This window comes from Melospiza melodia, chromosome 8, assembly GCF_035770615.1.
Source record: "Melospiza melodia melodia isolate bMelMel2 chromosome 8, bMelMel2.pri, whole genome shotgun sequence".
Lineage (NCBI taxonomy): Eukaryota > Metazoa > Chordata > Aves > Passeriformes > Passerellidae > Melospiza > Melospiza melodia.
Genome location: NC_086201.1, coordinates 14,151,073 through 14,174,625, shown reverse-complemented (window position 1 = coordinate 14,174,625; position 23,553 = coordinate 14,151,073). Strand labels below are relative to the sequence as shown.

Sequence of the window (23,553 nt, the reverse complement as noted above, 5' to 3'; positions counted from 1 at the left end):
TCCGCCCCTCGCGGCGCTGCCCTGCGGAAGTGACGCGCGGGCGGGCGCAGCGCGGCGCGCGGCGGCCATGGGCAAGAAGGAGCGCGGTGAGCGGGGCCGGGGAGCGGCGCGGGCCGGGCCGGGGAGGGCGGACCTGGGGCGGCTCAGTCACGGCTCCCGCTCTGCTCCCAGATAAGAAGAAGTCCAAGAAGCGCCATTACGATGACGACGAAGACGATGAGGACGAAGGTGCCGGGAAGGAGCCGCAGGAGGCGGTGCCGTCGGCGGCGGGGAAGCAGGTGGAGGAGAGCGGCACCAAGGTGGACGAGTACGGCGCCAAGGACTACCGGCTGCAGATGCCGCTGAAGGCCGACCACAGCTCGCGGCCCCTCTGGGTGGTGCGTGCGGGGGGCGGCGGGGCCGCTGCCGCCGTGTGCCCCACGGTGGGACGTGCCGGGGCCGGGATGGCTGCGGGACACGACAGGGCCGGACAGGGGGAGAAGCCGGGACTGCTGCGGGTCAGGCGGGGAGCGCAGGGCGGAGAGCCTCGGGAGCGCCTGGAGCGGGGACAGGAGCCCCTGCAGTACCCAGGGGACTGATCGCTGCAGCCCCGGCAGTGCCCAGGGGATTGATCGCTGCAGCCCCGGCAGTGCCCAGGGGATTGATCGCTGCAGCCCCGGCAGTGCCCAGGGGATTGATCGCTGCAGCCCCGGCAGTGCCCAGGGGATTGATCGCTGCAGCCCCGGCAGTGCCCAGGGGATTGATCGCTGCAGCCCCGGCAGTGCCCAGGGGATTGATCGCTGCAGCCTCCAGGCGGGGTCCCCGCTGGTCCGGGTGTGCTGCGGACCGGGCACAGCCGCAGCTGAGCCAGGCGTCTCGGGGAGGGCTGTGGAGCAGCGCGTTGGCTGGTGACACGAGAGGGATCCGTCTCTGCAGTGATACAGTAGCAGGGTTTGTGTGTTGCAGTGAAACGGCTTTAAGACGGGCTGGCCTCATATTCTGTAACTGGTGCCGTTTGTTTTCTGTGCCCTTCGAAAGGGATGTCAGTAAACTTGCCAGTGTGCACCATCTAGGGCAGAGGTGGTTTCCGAGCCAACTTCTGCACGGTGCCTGTCACCAGGTGCTGTACAGGCACCTGGGGCTGTGACACCCGAATGCTGCCTTTCATTCATTCATTTATTCTGTATAAAATGAGCAAGCAGTTTTTTTGTTCCAGGGGAATGGGGCTGGAAGCTTGCCTCTACTCAAGCAATTTCTGTAGCATTAAAAAAGAAGGAATACCTCAGCGTGTCAGTCTGGAAAAACGTTATTGATCTGGGTGGGGTTTATTCATAGTGCCATGGAAGGAGCATGGATAAATTAATTCCTGGACCATTTTTAGAAGACAAAAGTTACATGTTTATTCATTTTTTTTAACTTCATTGTGAGATTCAGTACAACTAACAGTGTTGTGCCTTCAGCATTTCTTTATTTCTCTAGGCTCCTGATGGCCATATATTTTTGGAAGCCTTTTCTCCAGTTTACAAATATGCCCAGGACTTTCTGGTTGCCATTGCTGAGCCTGTGTGCAGACCCACCCATATTCACGAGTACAAGCTGACTGCTTACTCCCTGTATGCTGCTGTGAGTGTGGGCTTGCAGACAAGTGACATCACCGAGTATTTGCAGAAACTCAGCAAGACTGGTGTCCCAGATGGAATAATTCAGTTTATCAAGGTAAGGCTATTCCACTGGCATTGGAAATACATCTGTTTCTACTAAGGAATTCCTTTCCTGCTGCCTCTGCCTAACTGGTTTATTATTTTTTAATCATTCATCACTTTTAACTGTCTTATTCTTCTGTCATCGTTTCAAGAGAATTTTTTTTCTGTCTTTTTGCATAGGATATTGCTGCACACATACTATTTTCGTAATATAGCCTTTGTGGGGTTTATAAAAAGTACATTTAAACATCTGCGTAGATAATTTCAGCCAGTACAACTTGTACATGGGGAAAGTTTCCTCAGATTTGCTCTGAAGGAAAACTGAGAATGTAGGAAGCAGTATGTAATAGTGTGGCACTATGAGACAGCCTGCCTTATCCTGCTAGTGTGTTCTCACAGTCCTGGAAACAGTTTGAGATTAGGTATAAAAAGTGAGTATCTGTGCCTGATCTCCTGTGTGAGATGATGTGAGCACCTTCTGAAAATACCTTTTCAGGTTTGTTCCATGAGCATAACAGCAGTGCAAGTAAATGTTTTGTGGTAAGGTGCTTCCCCACAAAAACTTAAAGCCATTGCAGTGTTTGGTCCTAAACATGGAATCTCTCTTTTGCATGTTCCTGATGACTGCTGTCTTTGTAGCTGTGCACTGTCAGCTATGGGAAGGTGAAGCTTGTTCTGAAACATAACAGGTGAGTGGCTTCTTCCTTGGCTTCTTGTGGCAGCAAACCCTCCAAATGCACAGCTGTGTGAGTGAGTGAGTGCTCTCAGGAGCTCTGCAGTCTCACAGCTGCCAGCTGAGTGAGACTCCAGAGCTCTCAGGTATCACTTTTACAGCTTTTGGAAATATTTAGTATGTTAGCTGACGAATTGTGTTTGGCTGTCCTGAGCTAGCTCTGGTTGTCATCACATTTTTGAAAGTAGGTTGCAAACCTGATATTGTAGTTTGCTTGTTTATTGCTTGGACTTGCAATATGTCTTTTGAAGTTTTCAAATCATTTGGGAAAGATAAGTAAATCCCATGGCAAGAGATGGGTGCTTGTGTTGGTGTTGGATCTGATTTGTTTTAAAGCTAGAGGGTAATGCTGGAAGGAGTCTGGAGAAGTCAGCACATATTCTGACTGTGATCTCCAACCAGAATCATCACTGAATCACAGGATGCATCAGTTTTAAATTTTTAGGTGGTTTGTGTTTTGGAAGTTTGAGGTTTTGTCTTTTGGGCTTTTGTGGTGATGTGGACAGGTCTTGAAAACACCACATCTGGCATTTTCACAGACTCACCTCAGTTCAGTCAAAATTTACTTCATTTGCCTGTGTCACAAATAAGATGTGTATGTGAGAGCTCTGTGTGGGCATTTCTGCTGGAGTTTGCCACTCAGGTTAGAGAACATTTGAGTAATGAGGGATTACTGCACAGTACATGTTGCTTTTGGTGTGAGGCATCTTTTAAAAGGTTTTGGTTGCCGTAATGTCTTTATTTTTATATTAGCACCCCAAGACTGGATGCTTGAGTGTGCATCTAGTTTTGCATCTATGCCACTCTTTCTGTGAGTTATTCAGTTGATAAGTTCATAAAAATGTTTTCATTTATTCTTTCATTTTAGGTATTTTGTGGAAAGTACCCACCCTGATGTCATTCAGCAGCTTCTGCAAGACCATGTAATTAAAGAATGTCGCCTGAGGAATGCTGAAGGTGAAGAGACAGAGCTGATTACAGAGACATTCACAAGTAAATCAGCGGTATGTCCAGCCACATTCTAAAATTACTGCACTGACTGGAGGTAAACTCTTGAGTAGTTTGGAGTTGCTGTTGTTTTTTTGTTGCATCAGCTGCATTTGCCAGTAACAAACTCTTCCTCTTTAATGAGACCGAATTTGGGGGGAAGAGGGGAGCCAGAGTGTGTCTCTAATGAAACTTATGGTGAAAATTCATGTTCCTCTGTTTCAGATTTCCAAATCTAGTGAAGGTGGTCCATCAACTTCACAGGCAACAGATGCTCAGAATAAGCCAGATGTCCCAGCTGACTTATTTGAGTTTTATGAACAGATGGACAAAGATGAGGAGGAGGAGGAGGAAACGCAGACGGTGTCTTTTGAAGTCAAGCAGGTATGAATATTGCACAGAAGCAAATAAACATGAGAACTTACTAGGAAGGGCTGTGGCTCTTTGTTTGGTAGAGGAGATCACTGGAAGTCATTAACATTTCTTTCCTTTTACCTTCCAAAGTTTAGAATCTTAGAGAGTGGCAGTGTGGGTGTTCTTTCCTTGCCTGCAGAGCACAGTGCTCACAGGCCCAAGAGGCTCCAGGGACTTAGGGAGGTCCCCATCACATGTGGCTGAGTATTACTTAGTTCAAGATGAGAATTCAGTGGAGGCTGCTTTTAGAGAGCTTGGTTTTTTTTTTCTTTTCCCTCCTGCTTTTGTTTTGTAATTCATGGTTGCAGAAGAAACTCTTAGTTGGTGGTTCCAATTTCATCACTTGAGAAGGGGAGCTGGAGGTTGGAGCACAGTCCTTGCTTGACCTTCAGAGAGCTTCTATAGAACTTCTCAAGTTGGTTTTGGACTTGGTGATTCTAATGATGCCTTAGTAGGGAAAAAAGGAATTTAGAAAAGGATAACTTAGTAGCTGTTTTGTTTATTTGAAAAAAGCCAACCCAACCCAACAACCTCTTGGTGACTGATTGAGCCTGTCATTGTCTTGGAATAACTTCCGTACAGGCCATGGAGGTTTTCAGGGTAACAGATGTGCAGCTTTGTGTAACACAGAGAACCTTTCCTGTCTGTTACTGAACTCTTCGTTGCAGGACTTCAGGGTGTAGTTCAGGCATTGCTGGGCAAGCAGCAACCTGAGCTGAATGTGTCATGTTCTTCCATCTGCCTAAAGAGCCCTGTCTGATGTTAACCGTTGTTCAAAGTGTTTTGGGGGCTGGGATAATCACTGGTAAAGTTTCCAGAATAAGACTTCATAAACATAAAAAATAAATGTAACTTCACTTGGTACTATGTAACCTAGTTTTTTTTAGGGAAAAGAAATTAACTCAGATGTGGAGAATTTATCAACTGAAGCTTTGTTTCCTCTTCAGGAGATGATTGAAGAACTTCAGAAGCGTTGTATCCATTTGGAGTACCCCTTACTAGCAGAGTACGATTTCAGAAATGATTCTGTGAATCCTGATATCAATATAGATCTGAAACCTACTGCAGTCCTCAGACCCTATCAAGAGAAAAGCCTGAGGAAGATGTTTGGGAATGGACGAGCCAGGTCTGGTGTTATTGTCTTGCCGTGTGGTAAGTTTCTGTGTTGGTACTTAGACAATTTGTTTTTTATTTGCCTGTAGTACAGAAAATTCCAAAGGTGACAGCTGCCTGGATTTCAGAGAGCAGCAGGGACTGTTCTGGTCCCTGTGTGCAGAGTCCTGGTGGTTTTTATTGAGCTGTTGGTGAGGCTGTGCTGAGGGAGAGCAAAGTCACAGAGCTGTCGGTGTCGTGGCAGGGGCTGGGGAGCAGCTGTGGTGCCCTCACAGTGCCAGTCCTGCTTCTGCTGTGCTCTCTGCCACCTCTGCTCATCTTCCTGTGAAATGTAAAGCTGTTGGCTTTGGAATTTGTTCCTTGGATGGGAATGGGCGAACTGGGGGGAGCTGGGAATACAAAGGTGGCATAAAGGGGTGTCCAAGGAAGGAAAGATCTTGAGTGTACAGGTGCTGGGCAGGAGAGTTTGAGGAAGAAATGAGAAACATGCTGACTGGGACAGCCCACAGAAAACGGGGAAAAGGAGCAAACAGGAGGCTGTGTGCCAGTGCCCTCAGTACTGGGGGAGGAAGGGGCACATGGGACCTGTGATGAGAGCCTGAGAGTGTGTGAGGGATGCTGGGAGAAGTGTGAAGGATGGGAAGATTTAAGGAGTCTCTTTGTAGGGAAATGTATAACTGGCAGAGACAGAGGAATAGAGCAACCCTAGGGAAGCTTTCTGTAGCCACCTGTAATTTAACATTCTTTTGAAATTATAAAGCATTAAAATGATTGCTTCTAATTGTCAAAGCCATTGTTTGCATTATTTTCTTGAGGAAATACGGTTGTGTCCTGTAGATAATCCAGCTGCACTTTTAAGAAGCGAATACTTGATCTCTTTATGACTATTGTAGCAAAGAAACAACAAAGAAATTCCCTTTGCATGCTTTCATATCCTCTCACGATTCTCCTTTGCTCTTTGGCTTTGTTTTCCTCCCACTCCAGTGGTGTCTGAGAGATGCCTAACGAGTGTCACTGCTCCTGCCTGCAGGTGCTGGCAAGTCCCTGGTGGGGGTGACGGCCGCGTGCACCGTGCGCAAGCGCTGCCTGGTGCTCGGCAATTCCGCCGTGTCGGTGGAGCAGTGGAAGGCCCAGTTCAAGATGTGGTCCACCATCGACGACAGCCAGATCTGCCGCTTCACCTCTGATGCCAAAGACAAGCCCATTGGCTGCTCTGTTGCCATCAGCACCTACTCCATGCTGGGGCACACGACAAAAAGGTCTTGGGAAGCAGAAAGAGTAATGGAGTGGCTTAAAAGTCAAGAGTGGGGCCTTATGATACTGGATGAAGTCCATACCATTCCTGGTAAGGAAAAGGTGTGCAAATCTTCCATGTTGCACACATTGTTAATGTTCTTCTGTTCTTGTAGAAGTGATGGTTTTTTTGCTGTTCTTCTCATTATTAATGTAGTGAGTAAACCCATGGTTTAGGGGTTTGGAACAAGTAAACTGCCTTGTTCTACTTTTTTTTTCTTTTTTTCCCTGATACTACATAGTTTAGCTGACCACTAGTTTTCTGAACCCTTCAAATTAGACACTCTGTTTTCTATAATAGCAGTGTAATGTACAAGTTCCTCCTTGTAGGTTGATAAAGTGCTCCTAAAATACCTGAATTACCTTTGCATAATTTTGCTGTAGATAATTGAACAGGAGAGGAAATCATCTGCCTTCTTCTCGTAGATACAGTGGCACTGCAGGCCAGCTTTTAATGTCTATGAGTAACCATAGTGATTAACATCCAGAAATAACTGCTGTCTTTGAAATTGCCATGTAATTGAGATCTGTACTACTGGAAAGCAATAATGTGCTATTAAAGTGTCTGTGGAATAATCCTGGCTAAAAAAACACCCAAGATTCTGTTAGCTGTTCTTCCTTTTTTTTTATTTGAATATATTTTGGTGTCTACAGAAGTAATGGATTTCAGAAGTAGACCTTGGTGATTAATTGCCATTTTATCAAAGTAGCATACTGGCACTGTTCTGTCATTTGTTCTTGCTTGGTTTCATAGAAATGAAGGTACAGCAACTCCTCTGTGATTTCTAGCAATACTAAAGATGAGTAATTCCGCCATATCCTGCAAGTCCTGAATGTGGCAGTCAGCCAAGAGTCCTTGTGTCATAGTTCTTGCTAGGAAATACTATAGACCCAAACCAAAGCATGTAACCTGTGCATATATTATTTTTCTCTTGGGGAATGGAAAATAATAAAAAAGGTTTACTGAGATTTTTCAGAGTGTACTTGACAATGCAAAGTAAAGCTGCAATCACTGTGCAGTTTTGATGTAACACAGATTTGTTAGGAGTGTTTGTGCAATGGGGTACAATTTCCCAATGCTGTGCTTGCCTTATGCTCAGGAGTTGATGAAAATGTCTTTTTAAAGTTGCAATATTTGTCTTCTGAAACCATTCATGAAAGTTAACAAACAATTTGTCTTGGATTTTTTAGCAAAAATGTTCAGACGTGTGCTCACTATCGTCCAAGCTCACTGTAAACTGGGGCTGACTGCTACCCTGGTCAGAGAAGATGATAAAATTGTTGACCTGAACTTCCTGATAGGACCAAAGCTCTATGAAGCCAACTGGATGGAGCTGCAGAACAATGGCTACATTGCTAAAGTCCAGTGTGCTGAGGTGATGCTCTGCTTTTTGGTACTATTAGTGTTTATTTTAGTATGCTTATAAAGTTGAGAAAAATTCTTGCAGCTCTTATAAAAAAGAATGATGATAGATATTTTAAAACACTTAAGAAAATACCTGCTTATTTCAAGCCTGAACATGTGAGGGTGAAACTTGAAAACGTAGGACTGGGTCTCACAATTCTTTCTAGTATACAGATGTGACCTCTGTTCTTTCCAGCATATGGATGAGAGGTAAATCTGGTATAGAAGGAGGTGAAAATCTTTCACACAGGCACATTAGAATGTTAGAGTAATCTTTCTGGAAAGCCTAATTCAATATATTATCACTGGTAATTGACATGGAAGATACTTAGGGAGGAGTATAACTTTCTCCAAGCTGTTATTTACAGTATTTCCATGTAAGCGTTAGAGGATTGCTTTTTCATGAACTTTACTTCCATTCAACAGGAGACCAAAAAGTTTTAGCGGCTGCAGTGTGTTATGGAAGAGTTTAGGGGTTTTTTTGTCTTTGTGTTGCTGTTATTGTTGTGGTAGTTCATTTTAAGCCTGACTTGCTAATTTCATGCAATTCTCCCTAGCTCTGGTACTGGAATAAAATATGCACATGTAGGTCAGCAGTTCTCCTTCTGAACACTGTGCAAACTGGAGATTGTAGAAGGAAAAAAACCCACTGCTTTGAACTCATAGAATGCAAGTGAAAAGCGCCTAGAAAATAACTGTTGAAGGGAGAGTAACCAGTCCTCAAATTCAGGTTTGCATTTAGGCACTTTGGTTAGTTCTGCTAAGCAAAATTCCCAGTCCCTGAACTGCCCTTTAGTCGTTAAAAAATGAAGCATGGGCTACCTTTTGTTGTGAATGATGGGGAAATTCTGCAAGTTTCTATTCCTTAGGCCAGTGTTTGGAGCTAACATTTGATGACTCTACCAAAAGCAAAGAACAAAAAGCTCAGTGTTGAGTCCCGTATGTGCACAACTGCTTTGGATATTTGTTTGGATTTCCTTGAGGAGTAGCACCATTAATCAACTTGGTTTATTCCCCTCAGCCGGGAACGGTGTCTGGCTCACTCTTCAAGTGCAGTTCTTCCCAGGTGGCTGGAGAGGGCAGTGCTCATGTCTCACAGGGCAGGTCATGGTTATTGAAGGTGTTGCTCTTTCCCTGCTCTAAAAGAGAAAGAGCAGCACAGTTTAAAAAGTTACAGAGTTCTAAAAAAGACAACAAACCCATTCTTTACCTATTTTTTCAGAGTTTTGTAATTTACAAATAATCCCTTTCTGAGCAACCGTACTAAGTCTTTGGATTGGAGTGCCTGCCTTGCAAAATGTAAAACGAAAATACAAAATACATGTGTTTGCCATGCAGTCAGAGGCATTGAGCAATAGATGAAAATTTTTACCACAGTAAAATATTCACTATTTGTATCTCATTGTCACTTTGATGTAATTGTTTTCTGGTTCAAGAGTTTTAAGTATTTCATGTAGACAGCACACAATAACAACAGAGCCTATTCAGTACATTTATTTTAATGTAGTCAAAGGATAATGAAAGCATCATCTGGCATTTAAGTCACTGGAAAAAATATTTTGAAACAAAAAATTAGGTCTTATCAGTACAGAACAATTAATGTTGTTTAAGTAAACTCCTCTAAATTGTCATAAACTTCCTTAGCTGAATGGTGGTTATGAAATAGGCTTTTCTCTGTGGTAGTTGGTTAATTTCTATTGTGCAATGGATATGAGAGAATAACTCATGTACATCAGAGTGAATGTTTCCCAAATTATATCCCCTATGGATAGTGTCAGATGTTATCAATAGTGTCACTTTATTGGCTTAAACTAGATAATTTCTTCTTTTTTTCATGCTAGAATAGAAAAAATAAACCTAGACTTGAAGTACTATTGTTGTTGTTTACATAATAGAAGAGTTGCTTAGGTGTCCTGGAGTGATGTTATTGTCTGTTGAAAACTTCTAATCAGTCCTAGTGTTTTGGAAATTCTAGACTCAATAGCTGTAGATATATGGAGAAAGATGGGCGAGTTTGTTCTGTAATGAAGACAAAACATGTCTCAGCATTCAGAATATGGATGAAAATGAGTCTTTATGGGAAAAAGCTTTGACTGCTGTGAGAGGGAGACTACGCAGTTCATTCCCTTAATTACTGCTTTGTAGGAAATAGTAGTTGTTAGTAAATTATTTAAGTGTGAACATGAAGTAGCTGTCTTTCAGTCTTGTTCCAGTCCCACTGCCTATTTCTGTCATGGATCTCAATGCCAAAGCATTTTGTAAAAACAGATTTTAGTGATGCAGGAGACTTCAGTGACTGATAGCTTTCCTTTTGGTACAGAAATGACTGTGTTAAAATGTGTAACCTGCCCTATACAGAAAGTCCTAATGCATTACCAGCCCCCAATAGGTTTTCAACTCCCATGGGATTAAATAAGTAAATAACAGAGTGCTACTTTGTGTATGTGTGTGTTTTCTAATTGTAGGTATGGTGCCCAATGTCACCTGAATTTTACAGAGAATACGTAGCTATTAAAACAAAGAAAAGGATACTGCTCTACACCATGAACCCAAATAAATTCAGAGCCTGTCAGTTCCTGATAAAGTTTCACGAGCGACGGAATGATAAAATCATCGTCTTTGCTGACAATGTGTTTGCACTGAAGGAATATGCAGTCAGACTTGGGAAGTAAGTGTTCAGCCAGTGATGGCACGGTTTTTTTCCTCCTTCCGTGACAATTTCCTTGCAATCTCACAGCTTTCAGTAGTCTTTGATATTTTATGTAATGCTGTAACTCCATTCCTCCTGCATAAAAAGCTCGGGAGGGTATTTTTGGATGGACTGGCACTGCAGCATGATTTTGGTGTTTGAAAAGAGTGTCTGTTTGGCATTTGCTTCAGAAAAGTTTACATCCAGGATTTTGTGAAAGATTAGTATTTTTATTTTATTTTAATTAGTAAAGGCCAATGGAAAAATGAGGGGGTTTTGGAAATATCACTAGAACTGTTTCTTTATGGGATGGTAGCTTTCCCTATCTCTCTGAGAGAAAGGTTTTCAAATATGTACTCTGGATCTTTCAGGATGTTCTGAGACCCAGGGCCTTCTTCTTCAGGTTCTCAAAAGTACTTACCCTTGTCTAAAAAACTAAGACAGGCTTTTTTGGTATCTGTGCTGTACTAGTGCACTGCCTAGAAGTGCAGTAATTGTTTAATAAATTAAAGGACATTTGTCCCTAGAGCTCCTTGATTACCTTAAATGACTGTAACATGAGTGCAGTTATGGGAGGTTGTGCAAACAGGGTTTAATGAGGGGTCAGCATCAATCTGTTGGTAGGATTTGGGGAGGGATGGTCAGGGAGAGTTTAACAGGATCAGGCATAGAGCAATTTTCGGGGAACATAACCTTATAAGCTGGCTTCACCCTTTCTTTGACAAGGCCAAATAATGCCTTGCTTGCTGGAAGCTGTGGGGCATTTTGATGGTGTATGATTTCATGTCTGGGAATTTCAGCAGTATTCCTTAGCAAAACCACAACCAAGCCTTACACTTTCCAAAATTCATGATCAGTTCTGACTGCACGTTAAGGGACCGTGTGGTGCTGGCATGCTGTGACATCAAATAGCAAGCAGAGCTAATGGTGTTGGATGAATTCCAACACCCGTGGTCTCTTTCATCATTTTTTTAATCTGTCTGGACAGAGATTAGCTGTAATGATGCCTCTGGAATGTCTCTAGCAGTGTTCAGTGTACCACAGACAAAGCCTTTAGTACAGGCAGTGCTGGGGGGGCAGGGGATGCTCTGGGGCACAGCAGTTGTAAGTGGGATAGATGCTGTGGAAGCATGGTAGGAAAACCAGTTGAAGAAAGAGTAGGTGGCCCCTTTTTATGTTCTAGAGGGAATTCTGTGTTTCTCACATCATTTATGGAGCTCCAGGTTATCCAGCTGCCACTGTTAGAAAGAAAGCACAGGCTTGCTGTGCTGGACAAAGGTGAGGTTTGTTTTAACTGGAGGTTTTTTCCTGTGAGCAGACTAAACCAAAGGGAGTTGTTAGTTTGTGTAGGGCAGGAACTCTGTGGAGGAGAGAGCAGCCCCATGGGTAGGGCAAGAGTGCTGTGGCTGTGTGTCCAGCAGGAGTGCTGTGGCTGTGTGTCCAGCAGGAGTGCTGTGGCTGTGTGTCCAGCAGGCCAGAGCAGCCCAGTGGGTACAGCAGGAGTGCTGTGGCTGTGTGTCCAGCAAGAGCACAGCTCCCAGTGCCCTTCTCATGGCCTGACAGGAGGCTGTGGGCTGGGTGGGCTCCCCCATGGGGGGAGAGGTGGCCACAGTCTGGCTGCCTCTGCTGGCTCCTCCCTTAACCCCCTTGCCCTTGGTAGTTGGAAGGACCATGCACATGACAGGAATTACTTTGTCTGCAATTTTTGGGGCCAGAGAATCCAGATTTGCTCAGCCAGCATAGCTCATGTACTGCCTGGTTTCACTGGTGTTAGGAATATGTTTAAATCAGTGTTTCTGAAGGACTGTGCCTCTGTGGTTTTATCAGTTATGTCAGTTAATGGCAGAGGAATCTATCTTTGCAAATCCCTCAAATGTCTTTTCACAGTGAGGAAAATGAGTCATTAAAAAAAGAATCCATTTAGCACTTAATGTTCTAGATTCAGAAGACTACTCAGGAATGCCGGTGAATCACTGTCAAGTAGGATCTGGGCAAGTTGAAATGAAGGATTGATAGCCAGGAGTTCAGGATTATTCTGTTCTTAATACAAAATGTATTTGAATGCCTTCTTTGGTCTTAAGGAAAGGAAGGCTCAAAAATTTAGTTTCAGGTTAAATCTGCCATTTAACTTCACAATTTAAATAATACATGAAATTTAAAATGAGACTTAAGATATTACTGAATATTACTAATATAATAATGAAGATATTTTTTCAGAATTGATTCATTTGCTAGTTTCATTTTTTAGCTGTTTTTTTTCTAAAAGTCTGCTTAAATACATTAAATAGAAGAATTAGATTAGAGATTACTAGGATTGTTTGGTAAAAAATCCTAGAATAAAGTTTTTAGCAAAGAAAGCAAGAGGAGCCAGTGCACAGGGATTAGTTGATAAGAATAGAAAACCTAAGTCCATGCACTGCCATGTTTATGTTCAGCCATGATCTATGTGCAATATTAAATGGAAAATTTGAGCTTAGTTCCTTGTGTAAGAAATAATTTATGGAACTGTGAGCAAAATGGTAATTGGAAAATTTAACTCCTATTGTTTGGAGATGCTTTGGTAACCTTAATTTGGAAAAGTAGTGCAAAAGATGACAAAGCAATGGCAGTGCTATCCTGCATGCAGCTCACTGTTTTTGTGTGGGCTTTGCTCTTCTTAGCTTTTTGTTTTTTTAACTCTGCTTAGGCAGAAGTTAAACAGCCAGACGCTGGAAAATTCACAGCAGTCCAAGTTACTCATGAAGTCTGTGAGTGACTGAGTTTGTGTGAGCCTTTGGGATTGAAACATTAAATGTTCCATGTAATTCACTGTCAGACATCAGAAACCATAGGTGAAATGCCACTGTGAGCTGCTCATGAAATGTTTGAGGCCTTTGCATCATTTCAATAAGCCCAGAAGGTATTAGAGGGGCAAGAGGTTACCTTGAAAAGCAGAAATAATTTTCCCAGAACAACACCCAGCAGCCCATTTGTGACACCCAGCATATCCTTGATAGAGAAGCCTGTATTTTCAAGTGTTTAAACAGGAAGCAAAGGTTGCAGCTGTAAATGTGCTAACTCAGTACATTTGAGGGAAAAAATGTCTTTAACAGCTGCCTTCAGTCTTTCATGTAGGCTTAGCAAATGTATTCAGTCTGTTGATATACAGCTTCATTGGTGCACGTAATTGCAAAACATTTGTAACTGTCAGAATTTCTTTCTGGCTGACTGGGTTGCTGCAGAGGGTTCCACAAACCCCTGGGCAGCTGCCATAAAGAGTCAAACAAGATAAAAGTAAACTGATATCTGTACCAAAATCTGCTTTGTTTTAATTTCTGCTCAAAGATGTCCTGCACTCCTTCCCAGGGTACCTCATAAGAAATTAGTGAGAAATCTGCAATTTATTTCATTTGTATATATTGTGTTCTTTTCAGACCCTATATCTACGGTCCTACTGCACAAGGGGAAAGAATGCAAATTCTACAGAACTTCAAGCACAATCCAAAAATCAACACTATTTTCATTTCCAAGGTGAGGGAGTACATTCACTGTGTCCTTGTGCCTATCTTTGGAGTCAGCTTTAAGAGTCAGCTGCACATGCCTGGTGTGCATTTGACATCTGCATATCACAGCTCACAAAGAAAGCTGTGCTTTGGCTTTGGTGTTGGCTGGGGAGATGTGGAAATGAGAGAGTGCTCAGAGGTGCTGCTCTGTTGCAGGTAGGGGACACATCCTTCGATCTGCCAGAGGCCAATGTTCTCATCCAGATCTCATCCCACGGGGGCTCACGGAGGCAGGAGGCTCAGAGGCTGGGCCGAGTGCTGAGAGCCAAGAAAGGTAAAGGAGGTGATGCTTGGGCTCTGGGCCTTGGATCACAGCAACCTAGAGCAGGGGAAACTGGATGTTCATGAGGCTTCCTTATACTGTCCTTAGGTTTTAGTCAAAGAGAATATACCTATATCCCAGGGAATGAAAATGAAGCATCTTCTGGGTCAGTAAATTTAGTGATGAGAAAACTTCTAAAGGACAAAAAAAGCTGAAAGAAAACTGACTTTCTATGGCAATTCTCTCACTTTTTCATTCCTTGATATTTTCTTCAACATGCAATTGTTTGTGTTGGATCATAGTATTATTCTAAGAAGCAAGCCTCTAGAAATCACATTTTTGACACTGTACATTACTTGCTTTTAAAAACTGGATTAGGTTTTTGACTAGTGTGTTTTTGTAAAACATGGCCAAAAGAATTTTTTTTGTTTAGAACAATTACCCTTAAAATACTTTCTACTCAAACTTAAGCTCTGCAAATACTTATTTTAATACAAGCAGTTTGTATATTTTATATATTTTAATATTTTAAAACAAGCAGTTTGTGCTTGTTACAGGTAAGGCTTTGTTTGAAAATGCAAACAAACCCCATGTTAGTGAATTGACAAAGTCTTAATGAAACCCTGAGTTTTAGAAGAGAACTCTATTACCAGGGTAGCAGACCTTAAGGACTGTAAGTGTAAAAAAGTTTATGCACAGCCTGGTATGTGCTGGTCTTCAGATAGTGCTATGAATTCTTAGCTGAGTGTGTTTGTTTCACTTTTTTAATTCAAAAACACTGCAAACTCTAGTTCACATGGATAAAACTTTTCCTTTGTCTTTTTCTGATGGACTTTTTTTGACATGCACTGCAGTCCTTGCTCTTGACTTTTCACTTCTTGACATGATAGACTTAAAAACGATTTTATCTTTCACCTTGCCTAGCAGAATAAAGTAGCAGATTCTTCTTAGAGCACCTGTTTGATTGTGTTAGTCTACTTTTCCTTTTCTGTTTTTGTCATTTCACCTATCCTCAAGTTATTAAGACCAAAAGTAGGAGTTGCTGTGTCAATCAGTTTATGCAAGGTCTGGGTGCAGCTAGACAATACAAATAGTTTTGTGGGGATAACTTACTTAAGTACCTGTTTTCAGTATTTATTCCATGGTTGTTCTTTGTTGCAGTGTTGCAAATGAAACTAATCACTGAGTGCTTTTGTCTCTTAGGCATGGTTGCAGAGGAATACAATGCCTTTTTTTATTCCCTTGTATCCCAAGACACTCAAGAAATGGCATATTCAACAAAACGACAACGGTTTCTTGTAGATCAAGGTTATAGCTTCAAGGTAACTTGTTCCTTCTATCTATTATACTTGAGGCCTAAGAATGTAATTTTCATATTGTTTAGTGTTAGTATTTGGTCCAGTACTTGAGAATTCTGGTTGTGGAATGCATTAATTAAGGTTTTTTCTTTTCATTTTTTTGTTTAGTACTTACTTTATTCTTGCCATCTTTCAATAGGTTCATTCTTTGCCTTTTAGCCAAAAGAGAACTGGAGGAATACGTTTTTGCTCAATCCACATACCTTGTCTTTGCTTCTTAAATATCAGCCTTATTGCAGTTTTCTGCTTGGAGTGCACTGCTAGCTGGGTTTTTTTTTGGTTGGCTAACCAGTTGCCTTTGCTACTGTATTTTCTTTATTATTTTAGAGACTAAATGTAAGATATACTAAATTTTAAACCAGTTGCAGAAGAACTCTGTATATTAAAGAATTAGGGGGTAACTTTTAAACAGAGCATCAGTTGGACAGCTTAAAAGATGATGCAGTGGGAATTCTTTCCATTCTATGAATCATGCTAGCACTGTTTTGCAACCAGAAGTGGAAACAGGCAAATACAATTTAAAATGGATTTTTGTGACTCCTTTTGCTTTATTTTTGAAATGACCATAGCACATATACTCCTAAATAAACAAGAAGTACCATGGTGTTCCTTTAGTCATGTATGAGTGATTCCTTCCATTAATGGATTCTTCAAGCTTGGACATTTTCTCAGGAAAACATCCTTTTTCAGACTAGATATTCCCACAAATAACAGCCCACAGCTCTGATTATTCATTCCAGTGTTTCCCTACCCCATTTTTGAAAAATGGTACTTGGCAGCTAATATGGATTTCCTTTTACCTTAAACTTTATTTACAGTGTTTTTGTGATCTGCTCCAACCCAGACTGCTGAGGTTATTAGTTTCTAATTGTATTGACTCAAGAGATAAGCAGAAAAGATGAGGGAAAACACTACATAATCAATGGTTGAATTAGAATGTCTTTCTCAAAACCATGTCAAATGTGACATTTTCAAAATACCTCTGGTTAAGAAAGTAAGCTGCCTGTTGCAAATCTTTATAACAGAAGCTTGAGATCTTTCAGCTCTTCAGAAGAGGAGCTTTGTCCGCTGATGGAGGCCATGGCACTGCATTGCCAGTAGGTCACATGTGTCCTGCACCCACAGTTACCAGATGAGTTACTGAGACTTCCAAGGAGAACAGACCTAACTGAAGTTACCCAGTGTTTAAATACTCAAAGGCTGGAAGAGTCCTTTTGCTCTGTGACTTATGCTCTGTTGCAGGTTGCTGCACTGTCTCCCAACAGCTGTACATCTCAATTTGTTAGGAGCTTTTCCCCATTGTCCTAAATGCTTCTTGCTAAATTCTAAGTCTCTGCAGACCTACTGGATTATTTTTGTTAAATATAAAATACTGGTTCTTAAACTAGACAAATCTAGAGCCTACAGCATGACACCAACCTTGCAGGAAGTTGAACACATGTCTGAGTTATATGTGCTTTGGTCAGGTTCTTGGTCAAGCTGGTATAAACAATGTTTAGCTGACATGCTCTGCCCAGAGCTTTTCTTTCTTCTTTCCCTTTTTTTCCCCCAAAGATTTGTCTTTTGCATTTCCAGCCAGAATATAACAAGAGCTGTGAGTGTATGTATATATACATCACTCAGCAAGATTTTGTATGTATCCGTGCTATCTGTAGCGTGAGGTTGTTCCAACCAGTGATCAAAGTTGAAGGCAGTTCCAACAGGATATGGAATCAGAAATACATGTCTTGGTTTTGAATAGCTAACAGTGAGGAGGAAGAGCCCTCACCTTGTAGTGTGCTCTGTTTCTTAGGTAATCACAAAGCTGGCAGGCATGGAAGAAGAAGAACTTTCATTTTCAACCAAAGAAGAACAGCAACAGCTTCTCCAGAAAGTCCTGCAAGCATCTGACCTGGATGCTGAAGAGGAAGTAGTTGCTGGAGAATATGGTTCAAAGTCAACTCAGGTAATGAAGAATTCGTTGAAAAGGATGACCGCAGGTGGGACAGAACTGGGCCATTTTATTTCCGTCCAATTCTAAATGTGGTGTTGTCATTGATGGCCTGGTATCTTTGTGAAACATTAGAGAACAGATTTGTTTTTTTAATGTGTATTAGCCTTTAGCTATTGGAATAATTCACTTGTTGGGCACTCAGAAAAAATTCGACATGGAATTCGTGTCCTTCTCCATCATATTTGAAGGAGAAGGTAACAGATCTGTCGTTACAGATTTGAAGTAAATCTTTTAAGTCACATGCAGTGCAAATATTTGAAGCCTCTGACGCCACCCTAAGCACGTGTGTGTGCTCGTTGTCCTGCAGGTGTCGCGCCGTGCCGGCACCATGAGCTCCATGTCCGGGGCAGACGACACGGTGTACATGGAGTACCACTCGTCCCGGAGCAAGGCGTCCTCCAACAAGCACATCCACCCCCTGTTCAAGCGCTTCCGCAAGTGACCCCTCACACGGCAGCTCCTTGGAATGTCACCCGTGTTCCTGTCACTGCAGAGATGGAGCTGGAATTTGTGACAGGTCCTCTAACAGACTCTTTATGTGCATCTGTACAGCCACATATTTACTTACCAATGTATGTGCTCCTGTAGGTGAATGGGAAAGCAAAGAAGGAACTAAATCTTACCATGAAAATATTTTTAGGAAGTTGAAGATACAAATATGTCACAGCACATGCTTTTTTTGTGTGGCACTGTGCTCCTTGTCTTATGCCCTCATTTCCTCATGGCTGGAGGGCAGAAGGATATGGGCCACTTCATTCAAGAGAAGTACTTGTCTGGTTTTCAGGGTAATTAATAGATTTTATTTTTATCAGCTGAAGATCCTTTTTCAGAAGAGTCCTTAAAAGGTTTTGTAAATGAAGTTTGTACTGATGTTTGAGATATTATTTATCTGATTCTTGTGTCTGCTCAACAATATACTGTTTCTCAAGATGCTTAAATAAAATCATTCAGTGAGCTGAACAAATCCTGAGAGGAGCACTTTACATTATATTTTTAAACTGAGAGCTAATTTATACTTGTGACTTCACCTGTATTAAAATTCTAAAAAATAGGTCAGAAATACTTTAGAGTTTGAAGACAAGAAGAAAAAGAGACTGTCACCAAAGTAAACTCAAGGACAGCGTTAGTAGTAAATACAAAGGAATTCTGTGTTCGTTTTCCTAATTTTTCTTGCTACTCTTGAGAAGTTGCTCAAATAAAAGCTGTTTCTCTTGTTGTTTATATTCTATTTATTAACCATGCAATAAAACCTTCATAACTGCTAAACAGTGCACTGTCACCACAGCGGTTATTACTGAATCAAAAAGCATTTTGACTTCTCACAAGGTGAGTTGGAAGAATGTGTGAAAGAAAGATTCCTGAGTTTCTTTTTTTTAAAGAAGACTGCATTATAATTCTAGAAAGCAATAGGGAAATGTTGGTAGTTTGTGGCAGAAGAATGCTTTTTAATGCTTTAAGTAACACCTGCTTAATAATGTAACACGCTACTTGCTGTTGTATTAAGAGGTGTTATTTCTCTGGTTGTTTGTAGAGCTTTAGGAACGACCTCTGTTGGTTGAAAATAGGTTTGTATAAACATTTACCATACTGGAAGGAGCATGCATGGTACAGCTATTCTGGTAATATGACAAATGTGCTTCACAAGAATACTGAATTCTGTTTCTTATTAGCATGAATTCACAAATTGAGAATGCAGAGATATTGGAAGCCTTTAATAATTGAAAACAGATGGTGCTTGGTTTTGGTCTCTGTATCAGAATCAGGTAATTTTTAGAAAGGGAGCTGATCTGCCTCAGTTTAAACTTTGTTTAGTCTCTGAGCCTTACCCTGTAACATTTGATTCTTTCTCTCGTGCTGTGTCTTCTGCCTCAACCTGAAACCAGCCATGGCAGTGCTGGAGTAGCTTAAATGGAAGAGATGATTGTGCAGTATTCTGGTACTGATTTCCTCTCCCCAGTTTAAAGCATTATTTACTTCTGACAGTAGTTTGGACCAGCTCTAATGGCAACAGCTAGTAGCAAAATGGTAATTTAGTATCATGGGAGGGGCCTGTGCATAATTCTCTCTTAAAGAGCTTTATGAATTGCTTTGAAACAATTCTCCACCCTTCATAAACTTGAAAAAACTCACAACAGCCTACTAAATGCAAATGGCTTAATGCTGATTCCTGTAATTGTGGAATCACTAGTAGTAGCTGGATTTAGTACTGCAGTAGTTCATGTGTGGTAAGTCGTGACTAATGATGTCACTCCTCTAAGTAATGTGTGTGGGATGCAGTACATTCAGCATCAAGCATAATAATTGTATGAGGTATGAATGACTCCATGCATCAGTGATAGCATCTTGGTATTCACACTTTAGAATTCATGAGCTTGATAAGGTAAAGTGCAGTAATTACTGCCTGCTCTTACTGCAGGCTGCAGCAGCAAGTGGCAGACTGTTGCATTTACTCACCACAGCTGCATTGCTGCACTGGCAATGCACCCAGACAGCTCCAGATCTCTAATCCCAGCCCTCTAGGAAACTCAGTTGTCCACAGAAGAACAGATAGTGTGGCAGAAGTGTGATTCAGATTATGACTGATGCCAGAGGCAGGTGAACTCAGGGGTAAGTAAATTATTTCTTGGAAGTCTGTGGATAGAGGAGGTGTGATTTTCTTGGATGTCATTCAGGTTTCCTTGCTGGCCCCTGCTCCCTGGTCCCCTCCTTGGTCTGAATTCCATACTGAGGAGACTTAATGTGCTTCAGGAATTGTCTTGTTTAGTATTTGCTGTTTGTGTTTCTGATAGGCTGCAATCCTGAAGCATGGAAGTGTCCACATGAAGATGTTAAAGCTTGAAGGCTGCTGCTGTTGCTCATTAAAATGGCATTCTAGACTAAAAGTGCAGTGATGATGGAGTGGCAATTTCACAGTGCTCACCCAAGCACCAAACTACAGCCAGTTTCTGTTTCTGTGTCTCCTTATGCCCTCCTGATGGTCATTTCTCATAATGCCATTCTTCATGTGTTTAAAAACTGGACTTCAAGGCAAGTGGTTCTCAGTATAACTTAGTGGCATATGCCCTGGGAGGCACAGGGCAAGGATCTAAATCTATGAGAAGTCTGCAGGTAGAACTGAATTTTTTACAGTTGATTCATGGGTTTTTATCAAGGACTGAACAGCAAGTCACAGCAGCATTGGCTTGCTTGTTCTCATACCTTCTTTTTGTACAATCTTTGATTAGTATTTAGCCTGTGAAGTTCAGATTTGTCCTGTTTTCAGGAAAAAACAGGAATTTAGAGAGCATTTAAAATTCCAAAGAAGTGGCTTCACAACCTGAAAGGATCTTTCAGAAGATGTGCTTGAGGACAGTCACAAAAGGCAAAAAATTATGGCTAACTGTATGGCTTTTTCAGTGAAAATGTTTTAAACTACACTGAATTTTTTTGTTTAATTTCTGACAATGCAACCCTTTTTCAGCTTTTCTTTGCAAATGTTCTGAAGAGTGTATCTGTGTAGTCCTAGCTGAAAATGTTGGGCAAAGTTAAATGCCTCCTATAAAATCTTTTATGTCCATAAATTATAAATTATTTATACTTGTAGCTATTTCAACAGATATATAAAACATACAGTACAATATTTATTATACTGGATGTAATAAAATTATGTTCAAATAATTACAAACCAGATAGAACCAAGACTGTTAAAAGGTGAGAATAATTCTAAAAACAGAATTCCTGGTAAAATGATAATGTAACCGTTGACTCTGAATACCAATGTTATTGACACAAAGATCTTTGACTGAACTTTGTCAGAGTTCCTGCAAAGAGGAGGGCAAGTTTAAATTGGATTTAGAAATAACTAAACGAAGGTAACAAAGTACAATTAATCAGACCATTGGGGGGTCTAGACTGAGAGAACAGCAGGACTGTGGGTTTGAAGACAAATTATCCAAAAATAATACATAATCTAAATTATCAATAAGCCAAGTGTGATCCCATTACATAGCAAAAGTTAACTAAAACTGAAGCATGTCTGCTGTGAAGGGGCACGTGCTCCAACTTGTTTGAAATAACAAAAGTCCCAACTGACTGGTTACATAAAACATATTTTCAGACTTCAGGGACCAACAGGCTAGGACAAACGTCATTGTTTAAATTTAAAGGACTCTGAGTGTGTTTCTGAGTCAGTGTTAAGATGTCTGATAAATATATATACTGGTAGGTTGTACAAGTGGGAGAAAATATTTTCAGTCACATAAATGTGTTTTGGTTGGTTTGTGCTGATGGCATAACTCCTCCCTTCTTTGGTGGCTTTATGTGGAATTGGAAGGAGGTTTTGTATAATGGCTGCTATACTCACCGTTATTCCTGGGAATTCTGTGGCACTACTGCTGGACTTCTGTTACCTGAAATAAGTCTGTGTTCATATTTGGGAGGAAAATGGGACCAGACAATGCCAACCCCTCCACCACTTCAGGTTGCCCTCTAAACATTTCATCCTCTGCTGCTCCTTCAAACGTTTGTTGGCTCCTTTCCTTTACTCTTCCTTTCTCTTTTTCAAGTCTATTATAGGAAACTTATTTCAGTTTCATCTGGCTCTTGTCACGTAAATTTTGGTGTTTCCTCATAATGTTGACTACTGAACATTCTGCAGTTTTGCAAGTTTGATCTCCAACTCAGATTCTGCAGTAGTAAGGATGTGAAGTGTGTCAGTAAAGCAGGAACATTAGTGGCACATATGTACACTGAAACTCTTAATTTGAAAGTCAAACAGAACTACACAATTACGATCTGGCACAGCAAAGAGAAGTGAATGGTTTAATTACACATTCCATGTTGTGGTAGCCCACATGTATTCACTCACATTCATAAACATTCCCTTCCTGTATTCAGCTATTGAACCACCTTACAATTTGGCTTTTGTTGTCTGGAGTGTTCTTTTTGTACAGTTTACATAGAAAAAGAAACTTGTATCTGCACTGATGGGTTGCTATGGTATTGCTGATGATTATTGTAGAGCAAGGTTTTAATAGTGCACCAGAGCTGCATCTGTTAGTGGCTCTGAATTTCTACTCCCTCTGGCAAACTGCCTAGAAATATCTATTGCTTACAAATATTTTTGGCCCACTGGTCATCAGACCTACCTCTGGGCACCACCTGCACTACAAAAAAATAGTTTCTGTGGATGTCAATCTATTCATCTCCATTTGTGCAAGAAAGGTACTCTATATAGATTTGCATTATGGCACCTTTACCCACCCCTTTAAATCCTTCATATCAAAGAAATTTGGCAATTTTCATCATTGGTGCATTGCCACTTTGTGCTTTCTTAATTTATTTCTTTGTTACACTCTGCCATTGCCTGTAATGTACTCTGGAAATTCTTCAGGATGGTGTGGTTTTGGCTTTGCTTATCAGTGATGTCTCCTTGTAATAAAAATACAAGATGGTAAGCAGTAATGGAGGTGTCTCACAGACACTCCTGGGTTGGGACTCTTCTCAAAAGGCACATTCCACTCTTTCTTTAAAATACTAAAAATTTGCTGAGGTTTGCCAGTAATGAGATCTGAAGGTCTGCAGCTGTTTTATGGGCTGCACCAGGTGAGCTCCCTGTTTCACTGAAATTGCAGATTCTCTGAGTGTTTACATGTTGGTTTTTTAAAATGGGGTCTGTGTTTCAGACCATTTTATTGCAAACAAACAGAAATCTAACAATAAGTAAACTGAGAAGAAACCGAGTGCAGGTGGGGTTATACAACCCTTAGTTCCTATGCTGGGACTACTGCCACCTCCAGAAATGCCTCAGAAGGAAAGCAGGTACTGCTCTGGTGATGTACTTAAAGGATAAATCTAATGAAGCTTTTTCAAGTGGCTAGAAACAATATGTCCTACAATGATTTTCATGGAAAAAGGGTAACAGGGCAAAATAATGGAGAATTCCATTTATGGAAATTGGAAAAAGGTACCCTTAGAGAAAGCTACTACCAGTTGCAAAACTGTAACCTTTACAGCATAATGTATCTAAGTTTATCTCCCTATCATATTAACAGCAGCAGATGCTTTACCTTAACCATGTATGACTTCAAACTAAAATCAAAAA

The 23,553-nt window shown here is 41.3% G+C and overlaps 1 protein-coding gene across 1 annotated transcript; it reads left to right on the top strand.

Moving 5' to 3' along the window:
- The first annotated feature begins 31 nt into the window (after nt 1-31).
- Nucleotides 32-18,739, top strand: ERCC3 (ERCC excision repair 3, TFIIH core complex helicase subunit). The gene is made up of 15 exons (XM_063161846.1): nt 32-86; nt 172-377; nt 1,459-1,695; nt 2,322-2,371; nt 3,284-3,419; nt 3,628-3,786; nt 4,764-4,968; nt 5,960-6,274; nt 7,414-7,598; nt 10,093-10,295; nt 13,730-13,826; nt 14,015-14,132; nt 15,324-15,442; nt 17,271-17,423; nt 17,779-18,739. Exons 1-15 carry the CDS (start codon nt 68-70, stop codon nt 17,911-17,913), a joined length of 2,337 nt encoding a protein of 778 aa, XP_063017916.1. The 5' UTR covers nt 32-67; the 3' UTR covers nt 17,914-18,739.
- The last annotated feature ends 4,814 nt before the right edge of the window (nt 18,740-23,553 follow it).

What these genes read in the sequence shown, in the direction of transcription:
- ERCC3 (XM_063161846.1), top strand. An exon ending in CTTGTTCTGAAACATAACAG is followed by an intron (nt 2,372 to 3,283) that starts GTGAGTGGCTTC and finishes CTTTCATTTTAG; the next exon opens with GTATTTTGTGGAAAGTACCC. An exon ending in TGAAGTCCATACCATTCCTG is followed by an intron (nt 6,275 to 7,413) that starts GTAAGGAAAAGG and finishes TGGATTTTTTAG; the next exon opens with CAAAAATGTTCAGACGTGTG.